This window comes from Astatotilapia calliptera, chromosome 22, assembly GCF_964374335.1.
Source record: "Astatotilapia calliptera chromosome 22, fAstCal68.1, whole genome shotgun sequence".
NCBI lineage: Eukaryota > Metazoa > Chordata > Actinopteri > Cichliformes > Cichlidae > Astatotilapia > Astatotilapia calliptera.
Window position 1 is genome coordinate 37,199,168 of NC_137442.1, and position 25,953 is coordinate 37,225,120.

Here is a 25,953-nt window from a genome sequence, read left to right on the forward strand (position 1 = left end):
TTTCCACCCAAATTCTCTCCAGCATCTTGAGTTAGTGGTTGTGTTCTGGGTGTCACACATATCTAACCATTCCTCAGTTGAGATATCAGTTTTTATTTCCTGCTCCCATTTATTTTTTATGTATTCAGTTGATGTTGCTGTGTTCTCTCTTAGATTTTTATATAGTACAGAAATTTCCTTGAATTGGAGGCCCCTGTATGATTTAATTATACAATTCAGGATGCCATAAGACTTACGCGAACTTCGTACTTCCTTTGAAAAGTAGTCTCTGAGTTGCAGGTACCGGTAAAAATCGGTTTTCTCTAGACTATACCGATCTTTTAAATCTTGGAAACTCATCAAATGGCCATCTTTCATTACTGTACAAATCGCTGTTATTCCTTTTTGTTCCCACTTCCTGAATCCTGAGTCGTGAGCACTTGGTATATATATCACCAACAACATAGGCAGCCCAGTTTAACATCTTAACCTCCCTTTCCAACTTACTTTGTTTAACTAGGCCAAACCATATCTCTAGAGTGTGGGATGTTATAGGATCAAGGAAATGCTGTAAGGTTTTCTTAAGTTGTTCATTTCCAAGAAATGTCTGGACTGGGACATCCTGTACTTTTATTTCAATATCTTTCCATTTAGCATTAAAGTTCTGATCACACCACTTTATCGCCGGTCTAGTTTGGGCCGCATGATAGTAATCTTTTAGATTAGGGAGTCCCACACCACCCTGCTTCCTAGATAGTTGTAATGTTGTGTATTTTATTCTAGGCCTTTTACCATTCCATACAAATCTAGAGATGAGCCTATCCCAGTCCTTGAATTTTTCCACTGGGATCTTAACTGGCAGAGATTGGAAAAGGTACAATAACCGTGGGAGGACACTAATTTTTATTGTTGTGATTCTTGCACTAAAGTCTAGTGTAAGAGTTGACCATCGGTTTAGATCGTGTTTAATTTGAGTGATCAGTCTATCATAATTTGTTTTAAAAAGGTCACTCAATTGTTTAGTCACAGTTACACCCAAGTATTTCATTTGTTTTGCAGTCCAGTTCAGTCTAAACTTATTTTTAACCTCTTCGGATGGCAAATAGTTGAAAGCCAGTATCTGAGTTTTGGTCACATTAATTTTGTACCCCGAATGTTCAGCAAAGATATTAATTACATTAAACATCGGAATTAAAGTTTGGTTTGGATTTTCTAGGTAGAGTATGATATCATCTGCAAATAAGCTGATGATGTGGTCTTCCCCTTTAATACTTATCCCTCTCACCTCCTCACTTTGTCGGATGGCCTGTGCCAGGGGTTCAATATATAGAGTGAAGAGAAGAGGTGAGAGGCAACAACCCTGACGGGTACCCCTCTCGAGAGAGATTTGCTCCGTTAGGCTGCCATTGATTCTAATTCGAGCTGTAGGAGATTGGTAAATAGATTTGATACACATCACAGCACCGTCATTAAAACCAAACCTTTCAAGCACGGCATATAGGAAGTTCCAATCTACACTGTCGAAAGCCTTCTCTGCATCCAGGCTTACTAGGGCCGCACTGCCCTTTTTTGTTTGTATTGAATTAACTATCTGGAGGGTCCTTCTTATACTATCTTGAGTTCTACGTCCTGAGATAAAGCCAGTTTGGTCTTCATTAATTAAGTCTGTCATAATTGCTCCACATCGCTTAGCAATTATAGATGTGTGTATTTTGTAGTCCACATTAAGAACTGATATGGGTCTGTAATTGTTACAATATTCGGTGTCTTTTCCCTCTTTAGGGATTACTGAGATAATCGCCTCTCTCCATGAGGGAGGGGTTACACCCTCCGCAAGGGTATGATTGAATGATGATTGAAGCATTGGTATCAACTCCTCCTTAAAGTTCTTGTACCACTCTGAGGGAAACCCATCGGCCCCCGGTGATTTATTAGCTTTAAGTCTTGAAATTGCTCTAGATATTTCTTCATGACCGATGGGGGCAGTCAGTTTGCTGTTTTGCTGCGTACCAATACGTGGTAAGTCTAAGGAGTTAAGAAAAGCAGTTTTCTCGTCTTTATTTGAGGAACATGGTTGTTTATACAAGTTTTCGTAATATTTCTTAAATGTTTCTTCTATTGCTTCCTGGCTATACTGCAAGTTATTTGTAGATGGGTCTCTAATCTTGTGAATTGTATTAACAGCTTGCTGCTGTCTAAGACGCCGTGCTATCAGTCTAGCTTCCTTTGGGTCGTTCTCATAATAATCCTGTTTCAAAAATCTAAGTTTTTTTCCACTTCTTCAGTCAATATATTGTCAATTTCCTTTTTTAGTGTTTTGATTCTGTCTTGGAGCTGAACATTCCGAGTTGTTCGGTATAATATTTCTGTGTTCTTCAATTCCTCCACCTGGCTTAGGTACAGGGCCTTCCTCATTTGGTGTTGTTTTGAAGTTATAGCAATAAGCTTCCCTCTGAGCACAGCTTTGAATGCATCCTAAAACACAGTTGGGCTAATTTCTTCAGTGGAATTTTCCTCTATGTATTGCTTTATATCTTTCTTGATTTGGTCTTTCGTTTCTTTATTATTCAGACAGCTCAGATTTAACCTCCAACAGGTATTTCTACGCCTACTATTTAGATTTAGCTTTAAATGAATGGCACAATATCTGCCACTCCAATTGTGCATTCAGTTACTCTGTGTAGATCCCATCTGTTCATTAAGACATAGTCAATTCTTGAGTAAGTGTTGTGAGTCTTTGAGTAGTGTGTATACTCCTTATCCAGCGGGTGGTGTTCCCTCCATACATCTACCATTCCCTGCTCCTTCATAAATGTATTAACCATTCTCGCCAGGCTGTTTTTGCTTCTATTTGTGCTTGTTGTATCAATTCTATGGTCGAATACCACATTAAAGTCTCCTGCACACAGCACAGTCCCTTCAGATTCTGACATGACTGTAGTAAGTAGAGTCTTCACATTTTGTTGGTTGCTCTCAGGGGGAATATAGAGATTGATTAGTGTCACCGCCTCCCCTTCTAGTTTACCTCTTACAATAATGTATCTCCCCTCACTGTCCCGAATTTCTTTAGAACATTCAAAATTAACTGAATTTTTAATAAGTATTGCTACCCCCCTTTTACGACTTTTCTTGCAAGTACTATAGTAAGAATTTCTGTACCCAAATTTCTTCAATTTATCATGCTCTTCCTGCGACAGATGTGTTTCCTGTAGATATATTACATTGGCATTAAGCTTTCTCATTTTGAGTATCACTTTACTTCTTTTAATTGGGTTATTCATCCCATTGACATTCATTGACACCAGCGTTATATTCCTCATCTTTTCACTGTTAAGTTTTGCTTTATTTTTTGGCTTATCACTATCATAGCCTCCCACACTAACTCTAAGAACTTGGAACAAGATAACAAGAAACTTAAGAGAAACTGAAAATACGTATTTCTTACCCACAGCGTCCCTGTGGTTCGTGGGGTATATCCCTTTCAGATTAGGGGCCCCCGTGAGATCCAACATAGGTTCCTTAAAAAAAAGGAAAAAAAAGAAAACCTACCACTTTCCGGTCTACCTTGCCTTGAAAAGTAACAGAGTAATGAACCTTTAGTTTCTGAGTTCTACTGTTCAATCATTTCCACCGCATTCAAATGTTTGTATCCTCACTTATAAGTTCTCGGTGTTAGATCGCTGCCATCCCAATGCATTTTGCAGTCGCTCCTCCAGCATCGTGCTTTCCCCGCTCCGCTGCGGCACCTCCGCCTGTATTCCTCTCTCTTTTAAGGCTTTCTTAATTCCAGCGTATTCCTTCCTCTTTTGAACCACGTCGGCAGCGTAGTCATGATCAAAGAAAAGCTGCTTATCCTGATGTACAACCTTTTTCTTCCACGCTGCCTTCAGCACCATCTCCTTGGTTGAGAACTGAAGAAAATTAACCACCACCGATCGCGGAGGTTTTTCTGGTCCGGGTTTTGGCACCAGAGCTCTGTGCGCCCGCTGAATATTTAGAGCAGAATCCGGCGGGAGCGAAAGCTCAGCTCTCAACAAGTCCTCCACACACTGCAGCACAGAGTTTCCTTCAGAGCCCTCTTTTAGGCCAAAAATGCGAATGTTGTTCCGTCGGCTACGGCCTTCCAAGTCAGCCAGTTTCATCTGAATATTCCGTTGTTGCTGAAGCGACTGGATTAGAGCATCTTTTGCGGCCAAATTCCACCTTTCCATCTCTTCCAGTCTTTCCTCAGCTTCTTCGAGTCTGGTCTCATGGCTAGCTAGCTCATTCGCAGTTTCTGCCAGCTTTATATTAATGTCTTTCTTGAAGCTGTCGAATTCGTCCTTCATTTCTTGTGTGATGTCTTTCTTAAACGTGGCAAACTCGGTTTTAAACTCTGCTTTAAGTGAGTGAATTTCCTTAATGATGTCCTGGAAGTCTGCGTGAGGGTGGCTAGCTACATCTCCTTCCATCTGCTCGCCTTGCACGCTGTTCTCGGACATGAATGCGTTGCCTCCTCTTGCCAGCTCCACTTGTTTCACAAAATCCTTAATGTTTCCTTGTCTTTTTGACCTTCTTCCACCTTCCATGGCATTTATTACACGGTTTAGCGGTGGAAATATTCGAATTCTGGTTCTCTTTCGAGTTTTGACCGGGAGCTGCAAGCTTATGCTGCCATCTTCCTTACGTCTCCCTAGTGGTCTCAGGACAGGGTTTTTAAAAAGGGAAAAAAGGAGACACTGATATGCAGGCTGGAGGAATAAATCTTTGGTAGACACCTAGCTTTGCCTCTGAGCCACAGCTGACAGCTTCAGCTTCTCATTATTACTCCCTGAATGATCTTTAGTCAGAGCTTGCGTCAATAAATAAAGGATAATGCGCCCTGCCACAGAACAAAGGTTAGGAATGGTTGCAGGAGCACGACGGTGCATTTTAAGGGTTGATGTGGCCTCCAGACCTCCCAGATATCAATTCAATCAAGCATGTGTGGAATGTGTTGGACAACCAGGCTGTTCTTCACAGCTTACAGGATGTAAAGAGTTTGCTGCTGCTAACATCTTGGTGCAGACACTCTGGCACATCTTATTACCAGGGCATGGACTTCAGTGGTGTCCGTCCCTGATTGGTCAGGGCTGTTTTGGCAGCAACACAATATTTGGCAGGTGGTCATAACGTTATTCCTGATTGGTGTACATGTTCATCGTTATACTTACATTTATATTTATTTAGTACTTTGAGTCAAACGTTTACTTATATAATGTGAACACTTGCTTCACGATGGCCTAAAGAGATTTTTGTTGCGAGTCCAGAAAATGACGTGTGCTGACTGTGATGTTGTTTTTACATGTTTGCAGTACAGAGCACTGTGAGGGGTCCATGCAGCCACTGGTATCTGTGAGCTTTGTCTGTGTTCTAATACAATAACCTCCTTGGTCTTTGAGAGAGATCACATCAAAATCAAGAATTATTTTTTATTGTTTTTTTCTCCTGCTGTTATTTTATTCTTCCACAGGCGGAAAATGCTCTTTACCTTTTACTGTAAGTCACAGTAATGTTGTGCTGACTCTTTAGGACTCGTGCAGAATAAAGACACGTTTGTTTGTTTTTTAAATATTATTTGTGTCACTTTTGCCAGTCTTGTGATCTTTTTGTTTTTACATCTTCCATAATGATTGGCACTTTTTATATCTTCCTATTTATTTTGTTTTATACAGTTTTATATAAAGTACAGTGGCACTGCATATAGTCTGAGAAAATATAAATAAAATTCAAAATGAAATAAAATTTATTAAAGCTCTGAACATTTCAACATATGTGACCAACGACTTGTAGGAGAGATGATTCCATCTAGTGGACAGGAAGTGACATTACACCGTGCTAATCCCGATCATGATCAACACGATGACCAGTCCAACACATAAACCAGCAGTGGGGAGTGTTACTACCGTATGCAGGAGGCACAAATGGTTTAAATGGTTGGAGGCAAATATCGGCAGGTACCAATAAAAAACTTTATTAATATGCCAAGTTACAGTTATTTACTGCATTTCTCTGCAGACGAATGAGTTTCAAGTGGTTTCATGTTACGCTTGATTAATGTCAGAATTCTCAAAGAAGTCCAGTGTGCCAGCTAAAAACAGGGGTTTAGTATTTATTTATTTAAATGCGTTTTGGAGCTTTCTTTATTCTGTTCATCAGGACGTTTTCACTGGGAGAAACGTTTCGTCACTCATCCAGGTGACGTCTTCAGTCTCAGCTGACTGCAGGTTTCAATCTTATAAACAGGACATCTGCACAATGACTGAAACCAGCCCACTGAAGGAACAATGGGCTGGGAGGTCAGTTCCTTAATCTTAATTATGCAAACTCTCATTGATCAACAACCTCTGATCAGTGGCCATGAGTCCCATTCACAGAGAGTTGGGGAATGGCTGCAATCACAGCATTGTAAGATGGTGACAGATGTACCCTTAGGCCCCTCCTCCATTCAGAGATGGTCTTTCCCTTTTCACGTAAATGGCCTCCTTGACTCCGCCCTCAAACCAGCGTTCCTCCCTGTCCAGGATGTTACATCCTCATCATTGAAACAGTGTCCACTGGCCTGTAGGTGTGCATAGACTGCAGAGTCCTGGCCTGACGAGGTGGCTCTTCTGTGTTGTAGCCAGAGGTTGTTTGGTTTCCCCGATGTATAAATCCTGGCAAACCTCCTGCACTTAACAGCGTACACTATGTTACTCTGTTTGTGTCGGGGGACCCGATCCTTGGGGTGGACCAGTTTTTGGTGCAGCGTGTTTTGGGGTTTAAAAGCCACAGAGACCCGGTGGTTAGAAAAAATGTGTCTCAGCTGCTCCGATACTCCTGACACGTACGGGATCACTACAGGTTTTTGCTTAAGCAGCGGCTGTCCTTCTCTCCTGTGGGGATGGTGTTCCCTCTGTGTTATAGCGTCCTGATGACACCCAGTTTGTGCTCCAGTGGATGATGAGAGTCAAACCTTAGATACTGACCCATATGTGTAGGTTTACTGTACACGTCAGCTTTTAGATGTCCCCCATTACTGATGGAAATCTCACAGTCTAAGAAGGCCAACCTGCCACTTTTCATATCCTCCCTGGTGAATGTGATGTGTTGGTCCACCGAGTTAATGTGATCTATGAATTGTGGTACGTCCTGAGATTTGATTTTCACCCAGGTGTCATCCACATACCTGAACCAATGGCTTGGTGGTGTTCCAGGGTAGGATAGCAAAGCCCTCTTTTCCACTTCTTCCATGTACAAATTGGCCATGATGGGTGAAACTGGGGAGCCCATGGCACACCCATGTTTCTGCCTGTAGAACTGAGCCTTGTAGGTGAAGAAGGTGGAATGAAGACAGTTCAAACACACTTGGTGGATGCTGACGCTGGTCCTGTTGCTGAGGTCATCCTGTAGTCTCTTACGGACTACCTCCAACGCTTCCATGACTGGGATGCAAGTGAAGAGAGATGTAACGTCGTACGAGACCATGGTTTCATCTGCCTCCATGATGACATCTCTCACCTTCTCAACAAAATCCAAAGTGTTCTGGATGTGGTGTTGAGACCTGTTTATTAGATTGGGGGAAACCTGCAGTCAGCTGAGACTGAAGAAGTCCCTTGGATGAGTGACTAAACGTTTCTCCCACTGAAAACGCTACATCCAGAGGAACAGAATCAACTTTTGGAGCCTTCTAAAGTATTCGTTTCCTCGTTCGATGGTCTAATAAATCTGACCTAAACAGGGAAAAGGCTCTCAGGGCACACATACCGATGGGCCAGAGGCTTCATGTTTATTAGGAGGACTGGAGAAATGATATTAGAGCCGTCACAGTTTCTCACAGCATCATCCACCAACTCAAAGAGTTTACTCAACTTTTCTATTCTGCTGGAATCCTGTTGATTCCTGCACTAAACGATATTTAACCTGCTCCTTTACCTCTGGCCTGACAGAAATGTCAATCACACCAACACAGCCCTGACTCTACGAAGTCTGAAACAAACAATCCAATCACAGTCAGGTATGAAAGTGACTCATACGGCAGGTTGTGTACCAATGGTCGTGTTTAATTTTAAACAGGATTATACACAAATAAAAACCATTAGCTTATTTTATTATCTAAAAAAAAAAAAAAAAAAAAGAAGCCCACACACACAATCCGTATGGACTGGGAGGAAAAGGTGGAAAGGTGAACTCCACAGAGGCCATGATGTCCCGGTTCAGCAGTAGATGGGCTCTGGCAGACTGGATGTCACATAGTCCTGCTGTAACTCTGTGGACTGCCAGTGACAGTCTATCAGTGCATCGTACAGTTCCTCACTGTGCTCCATGAACTTCCTGTTGGCCTCCACCACATCCACCTCCACACTTGGATCTGCGAAACACAAACATCCACTTAGAAGGTATATGCGCTGCAATTACACACAAGCCTCTTTATTAGGTAGACCTCCACCACTCAAGAACGCAAATATTTGTTTTGCCAAATCACAAGGCAGCAGGATGACCTGTTGAAGACCACAACACCAGCATCATCTGTTTAAAACATCAGCAATGGGCCAAACTGCATACACACGAATAAATAAGTAGGAATACTGCTAGTGTTACCCCTCAGCCTACTAGGAGACACACCTATGATATCAATGTCATGTTATCACATTCACAAGACTTTCACAAAACGTGACCTCTGACCTTTAGTTTGAGGTCACTGACATTCAAACTTGTCTGATGCTGTTAGTAGACGAAACGTTTCTTCCACTGTAAATGTCCAGATCAACACAACCAACCCGTTGAAATTGCCTTACCCAGATGATCGAGCATGCATCGAGAAATTTGAACCCACTTTGGCCCCGACTGCTTGAAGCTAGTACGAGCACGTGCGAGTAAATGTGGTTATCCCAGCCGGGCATTTGTCGAAGCAGGGAAGGCGCCTACAGAACGCTCCAAACCCGTAGTGGTCCCTTATGTGTCAGGAGTTAGGGCTGTTCGATATAACGATATATAATCGCATGACGATATAAAAACATCTATCGTTTGTTTCGTGGTGTCGCCAAATAAGCTGTTTACTGCAATATTTTTTCATGTTTTGATGGTCACTGTAGTGGCTACATTCATTTCTTAAAGCTCTCTCTTTCTCTTATATTTAATATAACCACACTACGGACGGACAAAATGGTAAAACCATCGCGTGTCCGCTTGTTTATTTTCCACATCAACCTTTCACAATAAAGCTCAAGATCCTGTTGAGACCTTTCAAAATAATCTGCATCACGTGAAAGAGTATGCAGAGTGTTTACAGATGAGAAGCAAAAATGAGCCGTTAGGTGCTCCAAATAAACCTTAGACTCAAACGTTAGAACTTTTCCCCGCAGTACGCCGTGTAATAAATACAAAGAAAACGGCGGCCGTTACAACTTATGTCTAAAAATGTATCGTTTCATGTATCGGTTAAAGCACTCGACTCAGCTACATGACGCGCAGCTGGAAACACGTCACGCAAGTCGAGCTGCCCGAGATTCACAGAAAATGTAAAATTTTTGTGATTTATATCGTTATCAGGACGATGGATGTCTTATATCGGGATATGAGATTTGGTCATATTGCACAGCCCTACCAGGAGTATCGGAACATTTTCTCTAAACAGAGTCTCTGTGGCTTTTAAACCCCAAAAAACGCTGCGCCAGAAACTGGTCCACCCCGACACAAACAGAGTAACATAGTGTACGCTGTTCAGCGCCAGGATTCATATATCGGGGAAACCAAACAACCTCTGGCTACAACAATGAAGAACTCGTCAGCGGGGCAGAGCGACATGAGGGAAATCTAATATCACAATATTTTCTTTATATAAATATCACCAAATGTTTAAATAACCTCCAAATGTTATTTTCAACCATATAAACCTAAAATTTCACTGCTATACTCAGTCAAATCGACCATTCAATGGTTTTTTTTCTACTTGAATACAAAGAAAAAAATCTGAATGTTTTATTTTAGCCGTTCTTTAACCATCAGGTGCACAGAGGATACTGCCACAGTACGTCTGTGGTCAACACCTTTAACAAAGGATTTTAAAGGTTTCTTTGGTGTGTGGGGAGACGTTCACGTGCAAAGTTTAATATTGCCATGGCAACTCATACTCGATGGTTAGGATAAAGACATTTTAACCATTGTACGTGGAGAGACTCGCGATACAATGAAAATGTTCGATATCGCCCAGCCCTACTCGTCAGGCCAGGACTCTGCAGTCTATGCACACCTACAGGCCAGTGGACTCTTTCAATGATGAGGATGTAACATCCTGGACAGGGAGGAGCGCTGGTTTGAGGGCGGAGTCAAGGAGGCCATTTACGTGAAAAGGGAAAGACCATCTCTGAATGGAGGAGGGGCCTAAGGGTGCATCTGTCACCATCTTACAATGCTGTGATTGCAGCCATTCCCCAACTCTCTGTGAATGGGACTCATGGCCATTGATCAATGGTCATGACCTCCCAGCCCATTGTTAGTCAGTGGTGCTAGTTTCACTTATTGTACAAATGTCCTGTTTATAAGGTTGGAATATGGTATCTAAGCAGATTCTTACTCTGGATGGCATTACCTTGGCCTCCAGTAACACTGTGAGGAACCTTGGAGTCATGTTTGACCAGGACATGTCCTTCAATGCACATATTAAACACATATGTAAGACTGCTTTCTTCCATTTGTGCAACATCTCTAAAGTTAGAAATATCCTGTCTCAGAGTGACGCTGAAAAACTAGTTCATGCATTTATTACTTCCAGGATGGACGACTGTAACTCATTATCAGGAAGTCCTAAAAACTCCCTGAAAAGCCTTCAGCTGATCCAAAATGCTGCAGCAAGAGTCCTGACAGGGACTAGAAAGAGAGAGCAGATTTCTCCTGTTTTGGCTTCCTGTTAAATCCAGAATTCAAAATCCTGCTCCTCACATACAAGGTCTTAAATAATCAGGCTCCATCTTATCTTAATGACCTTGTAGTACCATATCAGCCTATTAGAGCACTTCGCTCTCGCTCTGCAGGCCTACTTGTTGTTCCTAGAGTATTTAAAAGTAGAATGGGAGGCAGAGCCTTCAGTTTTCAGGCCCCTCTTCTGTGGAACCAGCTTCCAGTTTGGATTCAGGAGACAGACACTATCTCTACTTTCAAGATTAGGCTTCAAACTTTCCTTTTTGCTAAAGCATATAGTTAGGGCTGGCCAGGTGACCCTGGATCCTCCCTTAGTTATGCTGCAATAGACGTAGGCTGCCGGGGGATTCCCATGATGCATTGAGTTTTTCCTTTCCAGTCACCTTTCTCACTCACTATGTGTTAACAGACCTCTCTGCATTGAATCATATCTGTTATTAACCTCTGTCTCTCTTCCACAGCATGTCTTTATCCTGTCTTCCTTCTCTCACCCCAACCAATCACAGCAGATGGCCCCGCCCCTCCCTGAGCCTGGTTCTGCTGGAGGTTTCTTCCTGTTAAAAGGGAGTTTTTCCTTCCCACTGTCGCCAAAGTGCTTGCTCATAGGGGGTCATATGATTGTTGGGTTTTTCTCTGTATCTATGAAGCGCCTTGAGGCGACTTTTGCTGTGATTTGGCGCTATATAAATAAAACTGAATTGAATCCTGCAGTCAGATGAGACTGAAGAAGTCACTTGATGATGAAATGTTTCTCCCACTGAAAACGCTGCAGCCAGATGAACAGGATCAACCTTTTTGGAAACTACTGCTCATCTTTTTCTTATTTTTTTAAGTCTGGCATGTGAAAATAATGACAAGCAACAGCAAGCAGCTGCCACCCAGGCTAAATGCTAACCTTCCAGTCCTTCGTCCTCCTGAACGGTTTCACTCTCCTAAAACAAACAAACAAGAGGTTAGAATGATTCCATCTGTTTAACAATAACTGATATCTGCAACTCTGGTTTAACAGAGACAGCAGTTACCTGTGCAGCAGAATACTGTGAGTAATCATACTGCGGATAGTTGTAGCCATACATTCCTCCAGTCTGGTCATAGCCCCAGGAAGAATAAAAGCCAGGATAGGTCTGCTGCTGGTACTGGGTGTACTGGTCATAGTTTTGTCTGTATCCAGAGGTAGACTGCCATGATTTGTGCTCCGACTGCTGCTGCTTGTTCTTTAAGCTTAGAGAGGAAAGCACAGAAACACTCGTGAACTGAGCCAGTCCTTGGGGCTGTACTACGGGCACAAATACAGCCGTGTCCTGACAAAGGGAGGTAAGATTCTGAGAACTCACTTGTTAGCAGCCAGGCTCAATCGCAGAGGCTTGCCACCCAGCCCCACAGCTCCCTGACACTCCTCTAACGCCCGCTTCTGCAGCCGCTCATCAGGGAACTGAACGAAGCCACAGCCCCTGCAGAGAAACACGGCGGTGTTAAACTCACGAGGGAGCAACTCGTCTTAGGACCACCAGAAGTTTTCTTATGTTTACACCACATTTTAAAACAGAGGGTAAGAAAACGCTCTAGATTCAGTTTAGTTTGGATACTCCGGGATCATGTTTGAGTCTGGATAGGCTCAGATAAAGACCAACACTTAATTATACATTCGTGGTGCTGTTGATTTTGGCTGCCAGTTAAATCCACAGGCAGTATGGTCAGTGTGGAAAAAGTCTTTTTATACACAGTTACACAAAATACTGCAGAAAAATCAGGGTTAGACTGAAGTTAGCAGCACACGTAGCAGAACATAGTCGCAGCTATGGAGCGGAGCAGTGTCTGTAACATGTTCATATACTGTCTGTCAAATTCATCGCTTCAAAGTTCATCAACAGTCAATAATGTTCCCTTTTACGATAATTAACACGTGTGTAGGTCCCCGTCAGTGAATCACTGCCTTATTGTGGTGAAAGGGTCTGATTGTTTGTTTGCTGTAGGGGCAGACTGGTCCTGAATGAAGGACCAGAGAAAGAGCGATTCAGAAGACCCCCGTGACTACAACATCAAGGCAACAGTTCACCCTGCCCGGGATACCGGGGGCCATGAGAGGCAGTGGGCTGCAGTGGGTATCCTGGTATCCACTTGCCTTGGGGTTTTCCTCAGTGGACGAGAGGGTTTGCTCCCTGAACGGGTCCTGACTGTCATCTGCACGCGCCAAAGGACCATTCAGAGTATCCAGCCTTCTTGGGAGTCCCTGTGTGGGGACTCTGTCATCCTACTGGGGGACTTCAACGCTCATGTGCGCACTGACAGTGAGACCTGGAGGCGCCATTGGGAGGGATGGCCTTGCTGACCTGAACTCAAGCAGTGATGTTACCGGAGTGTTGTTTGTCAGTTTGTCCATAACAAACGCCATGTTTGAACATAAGGGTGCCCGTAAGTGATCGCAGTACCAGGTCGCCCGAGGCCGCGGGCTGATGACTGATTGTGTAATCGTATCATCAGATTCACGGCCGGATGTTCTGGACACTCTGTGAGAGGAGGACTGAGTTGTCAGTTAATCACCACCTGGTGGCGAGTTGGACCAGGTGGCGGGGGAGGACAGACCTGCCACACCAACACGTATAGCGAGGGTGAAAATATGACTGGATGAGTGCAGCAATGCCATTCTGTAGATCCAAATGTGTTCTGACATGTTAATACTTACTTGGAGTTGCCCATGCTGTCCAATACCACTTTTCCACCACGACAGGAAGGGTAACGATTGTAAAAAAACTCATAAAGCATCCCATCATCCACATCTGGAGTGAGATCTCCGACAAACAGAGAATACATCTGCCTACAACAAGAAGAGACAAAGTCAGAGCAGCGCTCCGTGATGGTTCTGTCATTAGGACCGTTCCGGTCACCTTGGATAATTCTGCTTGTCCACCTGGACTCACCCGCTTTCCTGTTTTCCAAAGGTCGCTCGGTTTAACTTGAATCTTGTGGGCTATGAGAAAATAAAGTCCAATCAATCAACAAATGAATAAAATCTCTGAAATGATAAACAAACAAAAGATAAGGCTGTTGTTAGCAACTGCTGTTCTCCATACCGGGTTGGCTCCCGGTAAAGGTTTTCCATTGATTTTGCGGAGACACCTCTCGGCTGTGGCCTCGTCTGTCATCTCCACAAAACAGTAACCCAGAGCACCCCTGGGGGACGACACACTATTTAACGTCATTATAGAATAACTGCAAATAAGAATACTGCATGTGAATTCAGCTCTTACCCTGTCATCTTGTTGCGGATGATCCTGACATTAACCACCTGCTCGCCCATGGTGGAAAAAGCTCTGGTGATGAACTTCTCATCCATGTAGGTCTCCAGCTGCAGAGCAGCAAAAACAGTTAGCTATGTGATCACTGTAGTGATTACTGTTAGGAACGAGTCGGGCTTCAGCTAAATGTTTCTAACAAGAGAGGGAAGATAAATCTCCTTTGGTCCACAGAACTGCACAGTGAGAAATAAAATGTGAAATTCCCCCTTTTCTAATGAATCTGTCACAAATCTGGGCTCAAAGTAATGCTGGTCTAGTTAAAGTGCGACTTATCACAGCTGTGCCACTCCTATCAAACTGAGGGTACAGTTTGCACAGGCTCACCTAAACTGGACAATTGGAAATATGCTGCCTGGTCTGACAAGTCTCGAGCTCTGCTGCAACATTTGGGGGACAGGGTCCCAGGTTTAGATTTTTAAATACATAGTGAGATTGAAAAGATGCAAAAATATACACGTTCCAATCATTTGCTGGTGATTTTACCAAGATATGCTAACTACAACCATTTCTAGGTTATACAATACACGACACATTTTTCAAATATTGTTGAGTCTTATGCATCACATCTTATATAACTGAGATGGATCTTAGTTTCCCTTTGAGCGATTTGCCTCTTAACATAACAATTAAAGTGATTTTAAAAGTTTGCATTTTGTGTGTCACAGGACATGCTATGGATGATGCCCGCATTACCCGGTTATTTCTCTGTGTAAGAAAGTCGTCAGCAGCTTCTCCTACAGCTGGAGGAAGAGAAGAGAGCTGGCTGAAGTGCAAATACAGCTGGGTCTTCCAAGTCACCAGCTACTCACAGAGGCAACAGCTCGCTGGGGATCAAGGCTTCTCGTGATAGAGAGAGTTCTGGAGCAGGAAAGAGCACTTTCTAAAGTTCTCTGTCGACATGAAAACCAGACCTCTAGTCCCTACTTGGCGGGACATAGAGGTCCTGGAGGCAGTTCAGAAAGCTCTCAAACCCTGTCAGGACTTCACTGATGCACTTTCAGGAGAGAAGTATGTGACCCTGTCCTGTGCTACACCTGTTTAACACTAGTCTCCTGGCACCTGGAGAGGAGGATAGTGAGCTGTGTAAATCCATCAAGACCCGCATTGTGGATTACCTCAACAATAAATATGCAGATCCATCCACCAGTGACCTGTTGGACATGGCTTCTTTTGTGGATCCACGGTTCAGGGCGAAATACATCCCTAGTGAGAAAATTAATGCACTAAAACATAAACTCGTCTTGGAGGCAGAGTCTCTGCTCAGCTATCAGGGCACGTGTTTGTCTGAGCTGCCTGATCCAGCCGTGCCTGAGTCTGCAGACCAAGAAGAAGCAGCAGTGGGTGACACAGCTAAAAAGAGATCACTGGCAAGCTTCTCCCAGCACAGCCACCAACACTTCACAAAGAGGGAGGCAATCGAAAATGAATTTTCTAGCTACCTGTTGTCAGTTTGTGTAGAGTGATGCTGACCCTCTCAAATGGTGGAAGGAACATGAAGTTGCCTTTCCAGCACTGAGCCTCCTGGCCGAGAAATACCTTTGTGTGCCAGCTACCAGCTCCCCTTCTGAAAGGACTTTTAGTTGCAGTGGAAACATGGTAACCTGCCACAGGGCATCCTTGAAGCCTGATACTGTTGACAGATTAGTTTTCCTGGCACAAAATCTGGAAGCTGTACAGTAGCTGGCCTTGCCAATTGTTTGTGTTCTTTCTATATTGTTATTGTCATTGGAGATTTGCACAAAGACCCACTGAGTAAAGGATGTAATTTTGTTCATTTCATTCAATCTGTTTACATGTTTGGTTTTTTGCACAAAGTACCAGATGATTGTTCAGGAATACACACAAGGAAGCAAAACTTTACTTCAGTGTAAGCCACTTCCAAAGGCCAAGTTGCCTTTGTCACTTTTGCTCTGCATCTTTTTAGTTTACATTTAGTTTACAATTGTGAGCTTTTTGTTATACATAAAAAATTTTTTTTACATTTTATTTATGGAGCATTATTAAATAATAAACGTTGACAATTTATTTTTGACTAATTTTTCATGTACATCTGCAGTTGTATGTTAATAAAAGTGCCTGTGTGACATCTGGGACAAGCAGCTTTGACTAAGAACTCTGTTTGTTCTTACTTTATGGGATTAAAGAAAAATAATCAAGATATATACTGTTTATCGCCACCCAGCTAAAAAATATCGAGATATGAATTTTGGTCCATATCGCCCAGTCCTATTGGTGCTGTATAAATAAAACAGAATTGAAATTGCTTGCATTAATAAATAGACTGTAGTCAGCAGGATCTGTGACACTGTTAAACACAAAATATAGAAATTTGCTGTTTTGTACCCACAGCATCATTACCAACCGAGTCCACTTTATAGAGCTGTTATACTTGTTGCTGCCCTCTTGGCCAGATCGATCTCGGACAAAAACAAACATTTTTATTGTCATTGAGACTCTTGAGCTGCATTAAGGATATAAAGTGACTTGAGATCATTCATGAGAGATTTGTCTGACATATTACCAGCAAGATATTAACAACAAAGACTGGAAATCGCTTTTAGTGCAACACTGGTATCAGCCAGCGAGTTGCAGGAGTTTGTTGCAGTAGGTCTGATAAGGAAAAGTCACTGTTATGGGTAAAGACCGGTTAAAACCGTGCCCTGGGTTTATCCGCGGCTAAGCTGCGGAACGCGGATGTATGCTAAATGTATGCTACACGAGAAAGCGTGTTTTGGTCTGTCCACGGTTGGTGTTGGCCCCTGACTGCCACATTAAACACAAAGTAACCGTCTTACAGGAACTCCGTACAAAGTTTTGTGCGGCAACGCAACATTACATGAAGTCAAGTTACGTTCATTCGGCGTGTGCGGCTCGTTTACAGCTAGCTAACACTCACGGTCAGACCAAACAAGTTACCGCGACAACAAGCTGGAAGCAACTCACGTTTCCCATCCATAGCGTACTCATGGCGCTGCCGCGGTGAAGATCCGACCACGAATACGGTTTACGGTCCAACTGCTAAACTACACCGAAGCTTCCTGTACGCTTTAGCCTAACGCGGACCACGCGCCACCGCTAGGTCCTACGTCACTCAAAAGGGCTTTGGAGCGTGATGTCACGGGAGGGGGCGTGGCTGCCGAGGCGCCATTTTAGCAGGCCAAACAAAGGAGCGAAAGCACACGGATGGCATCAGCAATGGTTCGCACTTGCTGTGTTGTCGGTTGTAATGATCACACGGTCGTGAAGGTAATAAGCTGGAAATGGGCTGTTTTTATTCTTTCCCCACCTGGAAGCATCGTGAGGCAGCTCGTGTATCCATGTTACCAAAAGAAGCGCCTGGATAGCAGCTGTGAGACGAGCTCCACAGACATCTGTTGGTGCTCCAGACATTTTCATTCAGGTAAGATCTGAATAAGTTCATATCACTCTTTGTAGCCTATTAGTGTTATTTTCAATGCGCTCTGAGCTCATACCAAATTAGAACAAACATCCTACTGAGTGATTTTGTAGATTTATGTTCTGTTTATAGAGTTGCTATTTGTTTTTCATTATTGCAGCAAACCAGTGGCGTGTCCAGCGGGGTGGCCTGGGGGGGCACAGGCCACCCCCCCAACCAGACTGGCCACCCCAGGTGCCACCCCAAAGGCAAAACAATAAAATTCAATCAAATATCAAATGTACGATTATGTTTTCACGGTGAAGCTCAGATATCCGAGTGTAAGTGAATGCAGCACCGGCTTCTGCGCTATGTGCATCACGTTAGCAAAGGTAGGAGAGCCAAGCACGAAAGACGGCACTGCAGGAAACAATTTTTCGGTGAAAGAAAATGAGGACAGAATAAATGTCAGTAATATTAAGTTTGAGTTTAGTAAACTTCGGTGAAATTAGAATACCAAGGAAAAAATAACACTTAAAATAACACTTAAAAGAATTATTGGAATATTTCAGACAGTATGCTACTGAGGGCAGCTAACATAAGAGTTATGAGTTATAAGATATAATCTAAGTCGTAACATTGCTGTATGGAGCTGCAGATTTGGTTGCAGGTTAACATAGCTGGACTGGCCATCGGGCATACCGGGCATATGCCCGATGACTTATTTTTTATTTATTTTGTAACGGCATGAACAATGAGAGGTGGTGGATCGGCCAGATGCAGGTCGATGTGTAAAAATAACTCAGTTGTTTGGTGGTGGCTATGACGGGGCTTCCACAGAGGCCAGCAGGTGGATGAGGGAAGGGGAGGCAGGAGGAGAGCCCCGAGGCAGCCGCCAGTCCGAGTGTCAGGTGAACTGAACTTCAGGTAAGAAGTGATGACCTGCAGTCTATCTGGGTCAGATATAAACCAAGTTTAGGTGGAGTTTATTTTCGTTGTGCTGACTTTTTACCCTCAGTTGCAATAACTCATACTGCGTTCTAGCCAGCTTGATGGAGTTTTTATACAGCTGGGTGGGTGCTATGATGTTACTGATAGTGAACTTTATTTTATTCATAAGGTTAGTTAGTAGAGTTGCCAACGACTCCTTAAAAAAATGGAATGGTCCCTCATTCAGAGAAAATATTACACGTTTCGTATTGAGCTGAGAAGAGACGCAGTTTGTCCCGGACTTTAGCTAGAATGGAAAAAGAGACAAAGCTGGATTTATTCTGTCGTTACGCTGCACAGCTGCCTCTTCTTCTCTCATTCTCTCCCCTGCCTCTCCTGTTGCTACTTCAATCATGAAACTGATCAATGATCAGCTGATCGGCTCTCTTGTTTGTTTATCGCCCACTTTGCGCCAGAAAGAGGAAACCAGGAGATGTCGCGCAGCAGCACGTTTAAGCTTGATCAGCTGTTAGAATTTATTTAATATTAATTTCTAGGGGTGCAACGATATTCGTATCAATATTGAACCGTTCGATACAGTGCTTTCGGTTCGGTACGCATATGTATCGAACAATACAACATTTGTAATTTATTTTATCAATTTTCCTTCTGACGATGCTGTCTGTGTTGAGCGCTCAGTGAATCTGTGTTCGACTACTCCGCCTAGGCTGCACTGTCGAGCGCAGATCCACTGAGCGCTCAACACAGACAGCATAGTCAGAAGGAAGAGCGCAGGGCAAGCTAGCGAGACAGAAGTTAAGCTCTCCTTGCAACAGGCAAATTGAACCTCATTCAGATCTGGCGTTTGGAATTATTTTGGTTTTCATGTGACGTATGACCCTGAAGGTAAGCGAGTCATGGACTAAAGTAAAACAGTATGTTGGATGTGCCATGCAATGCTCAATTACATGGGTGGGAACTAGTGTGTTAGCGCAGTTAGCTCGTTAACGTGTTGGCCGTCTAGCCCCATGCACGGGGCGATCGGCGGTAGCTCGTTAACGGAGATTTGCCGTGTTGTGGCGTTAAGGTCATTTTAACGAGATTAACCTGAAAGCACTAGTGGGAACACAACGAATATGACTGCACATTTACACCGACATCATCCTAGTGCAAAGACAAAAACAACAAGCATGCTACTAACTTTAGCCGAGTCATTTAGACCGCTGTTAGCACGTGATTCTCCTTATGCTGCTGAGAATATAGCCCAGAAGAAGCGGATAGTATAGCTTTTATTTTGGAAAGAGACATTTCTCTGTAATAAACTCTCTTTTCCAAAGATGAGTGATTCCTCAATCAGATACAGGGCTCGCAATATCGCTAGCCCGACGTCCTGGAGCTAGCGATTTTTTCAGTCGGGCTACCAAAATCTATCTCTGCCCTGCCCGTCGGGCTATTGTAGGAAAAATATATGTCAATGCTTTTGCATTCTTTCAGAAATGTAGCTGGGTAATTATGTCATTGGCATCGGTGAGCCACTGTCAATATGTGACATATTGAAATCGCGTTTGAATTTGCGCTTGTTTTTTTGCTTTCACTTTGCAATCGTGCGAACTGTGTATAGAGAGCGACAGCACTGATCTGTGAGTGATGATAATTTGTGCACCAATTCCTCTGACATCGTCTTATTAATTGTTAGCTTACTATGCAAACATGACAAGTGAAATCTCCCGCAGCTTAAACATGTGAGAGGTTGATCGCGCAGAGAATCGCTGAGCTTATGTGAGTGCGTGTGTAAAAGCAGCAGGATATATATTTTAGTTCTGCTGAGCCAAATAAGACAGGTCAGGGTGAAGAAGTGACAGCCAAAGAAAAGCTTACCACAAAACGGAGAAGTTATGACAAATCAGACTATAAGGCAAAAAGAAAGTGCAGCTTTATGGTTTCATGGACAAAAGAATTTCTGTGGCTGCAATATGACGAGCTAAATAACCAGGGCTGCACATAAGTGGTCCGCAGGTGCGCATTCGCTGTCAAAATAAAAAACACGCACAAGGGTTAGGGTTAAATTTAAAAACTGTACTTTTGAGTTAAAATATATATTTATAATTTTAATAAATGACAAATTAAAAATGCATGAACATTTTTTTTGTATCGAAAAAATATCGAACCGTGACACCAAAGTATCGAACCGAACCGTGAATTTTGTGTATTGTTGCACCCCTATTAATTTCTAGTATCAGCTGATGTTTTCTGGAGCCACAGCTGTAAAGCTGCTGGTCATGATGTCGGTTTGGATATGTGGTGAGAGGGAAACATGAAGATGAAACCAGGAGATGTCCTTACTGAATCATCAGAGCTGTGATGGAGAAACAGGTTTACCTTTTAAGTGACAGGAATGAGTTGAAGTTATGAACTGTTTCTGAGAGACAAATAACACCAGGATCCTTTTCTAAGTAGCTGACAGCTGGTAACTGTGCAGGGGCAGATCTAGCACAGCTTTTGCCAGGGGGGCAGGTAGGGCATTACCAGGGAGAGGGGGGCACAAAGAAATACTTTTCTTTCTTATTCTCATTTAAAATGTCTCACTTTTATTAAATAATTATCTGAATCTTACAACCAAAGTTTTTATCTGACGTAAAATGTATAGAAATCATACATATACCAACAAGACTGTACATCACTGTCACAACAGCATTTGTTTTCATTCAAAGGCTTTATGGCTTTAATACCTGGGGGGCCGGTCTGTAGTCAAAATGCCCGATTTTCTGTCCCAGTCCAGCCCTGCAGGTTAATACTGGCAGTGTCACCATGCCAGCTGACTGTATTTCATCATCAGCCAGTGTTGTTCTTTATCAATATTACCAAAGTTTACCATAAGGCAGCATAGAAAGTATTTACTTGCTTTCAGGTTTTATTCAAATGTTAGTCTTTTCAGTTGTTTCCCCACTTTTTTCCTGTTTCAAAATCAAACACCAGTTTGTGAGAAGATTATCTTCTTTTTTTAACAGGCAGATAAAGTTTAGCATTGGAACTGGATAATTTGTCAATTGTTTGTTACAAATGTTCGTATTTTAATATTCAAAAATGTTTTTGCCCAAAACATATGTGCACTACATGTCAATAAAAATACTATGCAAATATTGATGTCCTTGAATGCTGAGTAAACACTGACAAAGCACTGATTGTATCTCTTGTACTTTATCAACGCAGTATCTAAAAACTTTGCACCGTAGTGGTTAAAATCTCATTCTAATAAGAGTTAAAAGCACATTCGGTTATTAGGTTTATAGGATTATTGAATTATGGTTAACGGTTGGTAGAATTGTTTTTAACATTATCTGCCAATTACATCTGCCACCCCTCTCCAAATCTGTGCCCCTACCTGGCCCCCCCAACAAAAATTTTCTAGACACGCCACTGTGTGCATGTGTGTGTTTTATTTAGATGGATTTACTCATGATATAACATTGTCCAGACATGGCTGGTAAGGACATGAGGAGGAAACAGTAGGAGCTGTGTGAGGCTACTAAAGGCAGGGCTACAACATTTTTCTGTCATCATTTTATTTTAGATTAAATGCTGGAGTTGTTAGGTGTGGATAATTAGATTATAGTTTATTGCAATAGCAAGTTGTGCCTTGTTCTCACATAGACAGCAAGTGCAGAGTGATATATGAAATGATGGGATGGAAGGAAGAAGAGAAGCAAAGAGTGATTCACAGGCAGAGCCGAGTTTATTTCTCACAGTTTGTTGTTGCCTTATGGTTCCAAGCGCTGTCACCAATCTTTGCATTTTGTTATTATCTCATGACACTTGTTTAATCAGCTACCATCTCTCCTGTGGACTTTTTAATGTCTACAGTCTCAGATCAACACAGCCCCGCCCCCCAACAGCACTATCAGCAGCAGGAGCAGCAGAAACCCCTCAACAGCAACATTGTACCCATCAGGTAAAGCATCGGCTACGTTTGCTTTGCCTTGTTGCCCATATTAGATTCTTGATGAATGTGTGTTGTTGTTATTCAGCCTGGCTCAATGTGCCCCTTTTTAACTTTGAGCACCCGCCCCTTTAAACCTCTCTGCACAGCCCTGACGCAGTATCTAAAAACTTTGCACCGTAGTGGTTAAAATCTCATTCTAATAAGAGTTAAAAGCGCATTCGGTTATTAGGTTTATAGGGTTATTGAATTATGGTTAACGGTTGGTAGAATTGTTTTTAACATTATGTGCCAATTACATCTGCCACCCTTCTCCAAATCTGTGCCCCTACCTGGCCCCCCCAACAAAAATTTTCTAGACACGCCACTGCAGAAAACCAGCCTATGAAATGGATGAAACACCCTGACTGGGTTCCAGCGCTACACAAGGGACCTGCTTCAAACAAACCACCATGCCAATCAGATTACTTCTTCCATGTGAGGGTGAAGAGGGGACCCTCCTGGATAAGATGGTGAAGGTTTGCTGCGTTTTGGTGAACATGTGCCCCAGTGTGGCAGTAAAACCAGGGAAAAGAAACTTGCTCTTGTTAAGAACTCTTAAAAGTCTTGTGCTGTTTATGTAGTGACAGTAAATTACAGAACGCTATAGTGGGTGATATTATTTAAATGCTGTCGTGATTTTATGTGAACATTTTGTCATTTGTAAACTACACATGACATGGATTCTACATTGTTACTGATGTGATGTTCTACAAAGTGCTTTTAATCTTTTTTTAAAAGGCAAACATGTATTTCTTTATTCAACTTTTGAACAGTGGTACTTAGTAAGTACACATTCAGCAAATCCAAATTACTTACATGGCAGTGCACTTCAGGCACAAATGTAGACCCCTAAATACAACATTATGGGTCATTCAGAACAGAACTATGCTTGGAGAAATATTTTCCCATCAGTTGATCCAACTCCTCCACAGTAGCAGGTGGAATTTTTCTTTTTTGAGGACAGCTCCTTTTACCTGTCAATATGGATGGTCTGTTTATGTTTTGATCGAGAGCCTTTTCTTGGGCAGCTGAAGAGGAGAAGTCTATCTTACAGCCAACCACTGGCTGTATCTTGGTCATATTACCCAGCAAAACCCAGTATGCAGGTTCATCTGTAACAGTCCTTGTGCCAAGGATCAACACTGCTGCTTCTACTTTAAACAGAAGAGCAGCGACATGGCTGCAGGTCTCCACGACTCCGGCCATACAGGTGCAGTGGCCGGCTCAACCTTCCCTGTGATGCTCACAGTGACCCATGGCTGCAATGCTGGTTCATTCAGTCTTTGAGAGTGCAGCACCTGAAACACACACCAAGTTCATAAATGTGTTTGATCTACTTTGTTACGGCCCTAGCAGGGCCTCCTCCTGAACGGCCTCCCTCCTATGTGCCTGTGTGGGCGTGTCCCACTACCCCTTCTGCCTGAGGTGCCACCTTTCCCTTTTGTGCAGCTGACTCTCATCAGTAATTAAAAGTATTTAAGCCCAGGGAAAGGTGAGCTCTGGGCGGGAGTGCCAGTAGTGTGGTTACAGCTAGTGTGCTGTGTTTGGTGGTTTTCAGCTGGTGAGCTGCTTTTTCTTTTTGGCTTACGTTTTACTTTATTGATTGACCAACGCCTGAGTTTTGTTTGTTGTTTTTCAAAAATGGTGATAGCGGCTTGTCCGTCTCTTTTAGTTGAATTACGTCAATAAAACTGTTTTATTTAACTGTTTCGCCTCCTTGATTCCTTTTTCTGACCCGGTCACTTTTGTTACTTCCCCCTCATCGCCTAGACCCCCCCAGGGGAACGTAACAACTTTATCATAAATGTAACAAAGTGTTTAGAAAGTTGGCACATACATGTAATTTTTCATTTCTTTATGTGTCCATCTATAGAACGCTGCATTTTATACAGGGAGTGCAGAATTATTAGGCAAGTTGTATTTTTGAGGAATCATTTTATTATTGAACAACAACCATGTTCTCAATGAACCCAAAAAACTCATTAATATCAAAGCTGAATGTTTTTGGAAGTAGTTTTTAGTTTGTTTTTAGTTTTAGCTATTTTAGGGGGATATCTGTGTGTGCAGGTGACTATTACTGTGCAGAATTATTAGGCAACTTAACAAAAAACAAATATATACCCATTTCAATGATTTATTTTTACCAGTGACACCAATATAACATCTCCACATTCACAAATATACATTTCTGACATTCAAAAACAAAAACAAATCAGCGACCAATATAGCCACCTTTCTTTGCAAGGACACTCAAAAGCCTGCCATCCATGGATTCTGTCAGTGTTTTGATCTGTTCACCATCAACATTGCGTGCAGCAGCAACCACAGCCTCCCAGACACTGTTCAGAGAGGTGTACTGTTTTCCCTCCTTGTAAATCTCACATTTGATGATGGACCACAGGTTCTCAATGGGGTTCAGATCAGGTGAACAAGGAGGCCATGTCATTAGTTTTTCTTCTTTTATACCCTTTCTTGCAGCCACGCTGTGGAGTACTTGGACGCGTGTGATGGAGCATTGTCCTGCATGAAAATCACGTTTTTCTTGAAGGATGCAGACTTCTTCCTGTACCACTGCTTGAAGAAGGTGTCTTCCAGAAACTGGCAGTAGGACTGGGAGTTGAGCTTGACTCCATCCTCAACTCGAAAAGGCCCCACAAGCTCATCTTTGATGATACCAGCCCAAACCAGTACTCCACCTCCACCTTGCTGGCGTCTGAGTGGGACTGGAGCTCTCTGCCCTTTACCAATCCAGCCACGGGCCCATCCATCTGGCCCATCAAGACTCACTCTCATTTCATCAGTCCATAAAACCTTAGAAAAACCAGTCTTGAGATATTTCTTGGCCCAGTCTTGACGTTTCAGCTTGTGTCTTGTTCAGTGGTGGTTATGGGCAGAAATCTGTGCCATCAGAAACTGAATTTGAATAAGTTAAATTTGAATTTGAATTTATGGTTTGAAAATGATCATCACTAAATTGAAATTGAATTTTATATTTTGAAAATACAACAACCTTTATTTATTTATTTATTTATTTATAGAGCACATTAAAATGAATTGATTTGCTTTGAAACTGCATTTTATCCTTTAAAAATTCAGCTCTCGAATAATTTCAGTTTCACTTCTCACCATTCAGTTTCAGGTCTACGATTCAGTTTTTTGGAACTTACATCCGGTTCCGGTTCAAGCGCAGATTAATAGAACTACGTTTTACTAGCGGACCGAAAGTGTTACTGACGGGAATCTACAGCATCTTGAGCTGAATTAAGACTTCAGAAGTCATTCGTCATGTCGAATGACCAGCGGATAAACTCTCAGGTTGGTAAATGTATTACATGTATAAGAACAAGCGTCATGTTAACAAATGATAGCCGTACAGTAACTTTTATGCTTATTGTAGCTGTTAGCTAAAAACGCAAATTTAGTGTAGTTTGCCCTGAATTCAGCTTTGACAACAAATATGATCGACTGTTTCTAGT

General features: G+C 42.6%; 1 protein-coding gene and 1 long non-coding RNA gene across 3 annotated transcripts; one reads left to right on the top strand and one right to left on the bottom strand.

The window, feature by feature from the left end:
• Positions 1 to 8,018: 8,018 nt before the first annotated feature.
• On the bottom strand, positions 8,019 to 17,278 carry LOC113014865 (tRNA selenocysteine 1-associated protein 1). 2 transcript variants are annotated; one of them, XM_026156650.2, is made up of 9 exons: positions 17,136 to 17,278; positions 14,145 to 14,242; positions 13,968 to 14,067; positions 13,815 to 13,864; positions 13,580 to 13,711; positions 12,231 to 12,347; positions 11,919 to 12,117; positions 11,792 to 11,828; positions 8,019 to 8,347 (listed from the first exon to the last, which is right to left on the bottom strand). In XM_026156650.2, the coding sequence occupies exons 1-9, from the start codon at positions 17,157 to 17,159 to the stop codon at positions 8,193 to 8,195; spliced, it is 912 nt and encodes a 303-aa protein (XP_026012435.1). In that variant the 5' UTR covers positions 17,160 to 17,278; the 3' UTR covers positions 8,019 to 8,192. The 2 variants fall into 2 exon arrangements, with proteins under 2 accessions (XP_026012435.1, XP_026012433.1); XM_026156648.2 differs by having other exon boundaries at positions 13,968 to 14,082.
• A 171-nt stretch (positions 17,279 to 17,449) lies between these two features.
• Positions 17,450 to 24,181, top strand: LOC145423597 (uncharacterized). Its single transcript, XR_013904652.1, has 3 exons — positions 17,450 to 17,592; positions 22,360 to 22,447; positions 22,795 to 24,181. It is a non-coding gene; the product is annotated as an uncharacterized LOC145423597 (long non-coding RNA).
• Positions 24,182 to 25,953: the final 1,772 nt, after the last annotated feature.